The sequence below is a fragment of the Oncorhynchus gorbuscha genome, linkage group LG10, assembly GCF_021184085.1.
Source record: "Oncorhynchus gorbuscha isolate QuinsamMale2020 ecotype Even-year linkage group LG10, OgorEven_v1.0, whole genome shotgun sequence".
NCBI lineage: Eukaryota > Metazoa > Chordata > Actinopteri > Salmoniformes > Salmonidae > Oncorhynchus > Oncorhynchus gorbuscha.
The window spans coordinates 94,691,889-94,697,013 of record NC_060182.1 but is presented as its reverse complement, the minus strand read 5'-3'; the positions used below and the strand labels follow the sequence as shown (position 1 = coordinate 94,697,013).

At 50.9% G+C, this 5,125-nt stretch overlaps 1 protein-coding gene across 1 annotated transcript in view; it reads right to left on the bottom strand.

Moving 5' to 3' along the window:
- Window positions 1-393: 393 nt before the first annotated feature.
- LOC124046769 (son of sevenless homolog 2-like) overlaps window positions 394-5,125 on the bottom strand; it is a 59,122-nt gene continuing 54,390 nt past the window's right edge. The window contains 6 exon segments of the mRNA XM_046367515.1: window positions 394-2,174; window positions 2,176-2,244; window positions 2,246-2,469; window positions 3,203-3,306; window positions 4,147-4,224; window positions 4,346-4,607. Coding sequence (XP_046223471.1) covers window positions 1,973-2,174; window positions 2,176-2,244; window positions 2,246-2,469; window positions 3,203-3,306; window positions 4,147-4,224; window positions 4,346-4,607 — 939 coding nt within the window. The 3' untranslated portion in view covers window positions 394-1,972.

The window sequence follows — 5,125 nt, the reverse complement described above, 5'->3', positions numbered from 1 at the left end:
CAGAGGAGAGAGAGAGGAGAGGGCAGAGGAGAGGGCAGAGGAGAGGGCAGAGGAGAGGGCAGAGGAGAGGGCAGAGGAGAGATATCTCAGAGGAGAGGGCAGAGGAGAGGGCAGAGGAGAGGGCAGAGGAGAGGGCAGAGGAGAGAGAGAGGAGAGGGCAGAGGAGAGAGAGAGGAGAGGGCAGAGGAGAGGGCAGAGGAGAGAGAGAGGAGAGAGAGAGGAGAGGGCAGAGGAGAGAGAGAGGAGAGGGCAGAGGAGAGGGCAGAGGAGAGAGAGAGGAGAGGGCAGAGGAGAGGGCAGAGGAGAGGGCAGAGGAGAGGGCAGAGGAGAGGGCAGAGGAGAGATATCTCAGTGGAGAGAGAGAGGAGAGGGCAGAGGAGAGGGCAGAGGAGAGAGAGAGGAGAGGGCAGAGGAGAGGGCAGAGGAGAGGGCAGAGGAGAGGGCAGAGGAGAGGGCAGAGGAGAGGGCAGAGGAGAGGGCAGAGGAGAGATATCTCAGAGGAGAGAGAGACACACACCACCCATCCCTCTAGCAGAGGGTGGAGCGAACACACACCATCCATCCCTCTAGCAGAGGGTGGAGCGAACACACACCATCCATCCCTCTAGCAGAGGGTGGAGCGAACACACACCACCCATCCCTCTAGCAGAGGGTGGAGGAGGGCACACACCACCCATCCCTCTAGCAGAGGGTGGAGCGAACACACACCACCCATCCCTCTAGCAGAGGGCAGAGGAGGGCACACACCACCCATCCCTCTAGCAGAGGGCAGAGGAGGGCACACACCACCCATCCCTCTAGCAGAGGCCCACAGAGGTCAGTGCTGTGGGGTCAAAGGCAACATCTGAAATGGAGGGTAATTCTAGGACCAGCAGGGCTGGATGTAGCTACCAACTACAGCAAGGACCCCATGTCCAGGGCTGTACGATCCTCCTGTACCACACAGTAACACACCCATTACAGTCACAGCTCTACTCAGTTCAGTGCACAGTGGAGACCAACAAACAAAGAAGGAGAAGGATTTCAGTGTGACAACGATCAGGTTGGTAATGTCTGAACGACTGGATGGAAATATCCACAGTCATTCCTCAAAACATGAATCCCTTATATGACCCCCTGCAGAACACAGGACTGGTCACTAAAATGTGGGAGTCGACACAGATGGGAGGAGCCTCACGAGGAGAACCACAGTAAATGTGTGTTTGATTAGTTCCATGATAAAAGAGCATTGTGGTCTTGTACGGTCCAGAGTGGAGTCCGTCCGTCCGTCCGAGAACCACAGGACAAGAGGACTGACTCCTGGGGTGAACGAGTGAATGGCGTTCGCAACACGACCGTGTGCCAACGCAACAATGCCCATAGATCCACACAAAGCGTTGGCAGTGAGAAGACCTGTCCATGCCGATGGAAGTGTCATGGTGGTCTGTATAGTCCCCAACCACCAGGACAGGCTGAAGAGGACACAGTCCTCTCCTTTCTGGGTTCAGCACAGTGGCTCTTTTGGGGGTAGGAGAGTTACTACTGGACTATGGCATACTGTCCTGTCCACTCCAGTACAGAGTGGAATATCTATATGAAGAAAATGACCGAGTCAATGTTGTGTACAGGTGTGTGACGTGTACTGCACACACAGAGGAGGGGGAGTTTGAATCAGTGTCTTGGGGCTCCTCCTTGTTCATTGGCTGGCACACTGGTGTGGATTTCCCATTGGCACAGAGGGCTTGAAATGAAGGTGGGGCTACTGATACCCTGAGAGGAGTGGCCGTGTTGTGATTGGTCAATGTAGGAGATGAGTGAGAGGGGGTTTTGGAGTCTTTGTTACGATCAGTAGCTTTAAAAAAAACAAAAACAAATCCTGATTAGTTAGTTTTTAAATCGCTCTGTGTCATGAGGTCATGGTATGATACAGTTTGTATTGTGTGGAGCAGCAGCCATGATGAGAAGGAAACAACTAAAAAAGCCAGGAGGCTCCTCATTGGCTACCCTCTGTGCTCTCCACCAATGAGAGGCTCTGTAAAGGGGGTGACAACAGCTCCCTCTTGTAGGTCTTTGGGGGAAGTTTGGGGAGCTGGGAGGAGGAGTTGTGGCGGGGAGGTACAGGTGGGGCCATGATGGGCAGGGGGAGCGGGCAGAGACTGTTCTGGCTGGCGCTGAGCAGGCAGCTCCGTCGGGGACGCGGGGCGAGGGGGAACCGGGGGCGTTCCAGGGGAGGGGGAACTGCCAAAATCCCAGTGGAAGCGGCCGAGGGGGAGGGTTGGAGGTTCGGGGGTAGTTAATGAAGATCTCTGGTGGCTTCTGGGGGACAGGGGGAGGGGTGTCCGGCTGGGGGTCCCGGGGGTGGAGGTGGGGGCTGCTGGGGAGGGGGCCGTCGCTGAAGCCGTTGTAGACTGGGGTGCGGGGCTGGACCCTGGGAAGAGGAGGGGGCAGTCTGGGGGGGATGGCTGGGGGACCTTTGGACCTGGAACTCAACTACAAAACACAGGAGGGTCAAAGTCATATAAACAAAGATAAATATATTATTAAACAGGAGTCAGAGTTGAGAACCAATCAGATTGTCTTTTAGTAGTTAGTCTAACAGGAGTCAGTGTTGAGAACCAATCAGATTGTCTTTTAGTAGTTAGTCTAACAGGAGTCAGTGTTGAGAACCAATCAGATTGTGTTTTAGTAGTTAGTCTAACAGGAGTCAGTGTTGAGAACCAATCAGATTGTCTTTTAGTAGTTAGTCTAACAGGAGTCAGTGTTGAGAACCAATCAGATTGTCTTTTAGTAGTTAGTCTAACAGGAGTCAGTGTTGAGAACCAATCAGATTGTCTTTTAGTAGTTAGTCTAACAGGAGTCAGTGTTAGTAGTTAGTCTAACAGGAGTCAGTGTTGAGAACCAATCAGATTGTCTTTTAGTAGTTAGTCTAACAGGAGTCAGTGTTGAGAACCAATCAGATTGTCTTTTGAGAACCAATGAGAACCAAGATTGTCAGGAGTCAGTGTTGAGAACCAATTTGTAGTAGTTAGTCTAACAGGAGTCAGTGTTGAGAACCAATCAGATTGTCTTTTCGTAGTTAGTCTAACAGGAGTCAGTGTTGAGAACCAATCAGATTGTCTTTTCGTAGTTAGTCTAACAGGAGTCAGTGTTGAGAACCAATCAGATTGTCTTTTCGTAGTTAGTCTAACAGGAGTCAGAGTTGTGCACGGTGTGTGCATGTTACCTTGGTCTCAGAGAAAGCATCCTTCCTGCGAGGGGGAAGTGGAGGGGGCTTCAGTAACTCCTCTCCTAGCTGGTGAAGGCTTCCACAAGACACTGAGTGGAACTCTACACATGTACATAAAGGTATAGTCAATCAATCAATCAATCAATCAATCAATCAATCAATCAATCAATCAATCAATCAAATGTATTTATGAAGCCCTTTTTACACCAGCAGTTGTCACAAAGTTATCAGAAACGGGCTGGGGGGAAACGGGCTAAACGGGCTGGGGGGAAACTGGCTAAACGGGCTGGGGGGAAAACGGGCTGTGGGGAAACGGGCTGGGGGGAAACGGGCTAAACGGGCTGGGGGGACCAGCCCTACCAGACCCCATGAACCCAGTCTACCAGACCCCATGAACCCAGTCTACCAGACCCCATGAACCCAGTCTACCAGACCCCATGAACCCAGTCTACCAGACCCCATGAACCCAGTCTACCAGACCCCATGAACCCAGTCTACCAGACCCCATGAACCCAGTCTACCAGACCCCATGAACCCAGTCTACCAGACCCCATGAACCCAGTCTACCAGACCCCATGAACCCAGTCTACCAGACCCCATGAACCCAGTCTACCAGACCCCATGAACCCAGTCTACCAGACCCCATTAACCCAGTCTACCAGACCCCATTAACCCAGTCTACCAGACCCCATTAACCCAGTCTACCAGACCCCATTAACCCAGTCTACCAGACCCCATTAACCCAGTCTACCAGAAACCAGTCTACCAGACACCAGAACCCAGTCTACCAGACACCAGTCTACCAGAACCCAGTCTACCAGAACCCAGTCTACTCCATAGGAAGGCTGTGTTCTTGTTAGTCCAGCTAAAGAAGCTCTGTTTCCTAAATCCTAAACACAGACAGACACACCTCATCGTACAGCGATAACAGTGACACTCACTTGAGGGCGGGAGGAGAACAGAACAGAATATGGAGTTTCCACCTGATATAAAATGGCCACAGAGAGAAGTTGAGCCACCTGTAAAATGAAGACAGACCTCAAATTATATCCACTTCAACTTCTGCAATTATAATCTTCCACGTGTTTAAATCACTGAATGGTATGTGTGTGTGTGTGTGTCTCTCTCTCTCAGCCTCACCATAAACACTATAGAGATCTGGTTCCATGAAGACAGAGCTGAGGTCTGAACAGGCAGACTGTGGGGGCGTAGGGGTGCTGGGTGAGGTGGGGACCGAGGCTATGGAAGAGGTCTCATGCTCTGTCTCAGCGATGCTCCTGAAGGTGATCTTGTGCGGGGGCTCTCTCTCCAAGGGTACGGGGTGGCCCTTCAGGGTCCCTGACGTAGAGGTGCGCACCGGCCGGATCCCCGGGGACTTCAGGGGGTACAGGGTCTTCCTGGGCTGGAGGAGAGAGAGAGAGGAGAGAGGAGAGAGAGAGAGTCATGACAGAGTTGGGGTAAGCATGCACAACTCACACTATCACACAAATCTGTCATCTTTATTTTATGCACATTTTTTGGGGGGACCTTTATTTAACGAGGCAAGTCAGTTAAGAACAAATTCTTAATTTTCAATGACGGCCTACCGGGGAACAGTGCATGGCACTTGTAACGCCAGGTTAGTGGGTTCGATCCCCGGGACCACCCATACGTAGAATGTATGCACACATGACTGTAAGTCGCTTTGGATAAAAGCGTCTGCTAAATGCATATATTATTATTATATTATTAGAAAGAAAGAAAGAGAGAGAGAACAGTGGGTTAACTGCCTTGTTCAGGGGCAGAACGACAGAGTTTTACCAATGTAACACCCATTGATGTTACATTTGAGATAAATACAAAGTGATAATAGATGCATTTGTAAAAAAAATATATATATATATATATATAAAAATGCTCTCTGTTTGACTGATTAGCGAG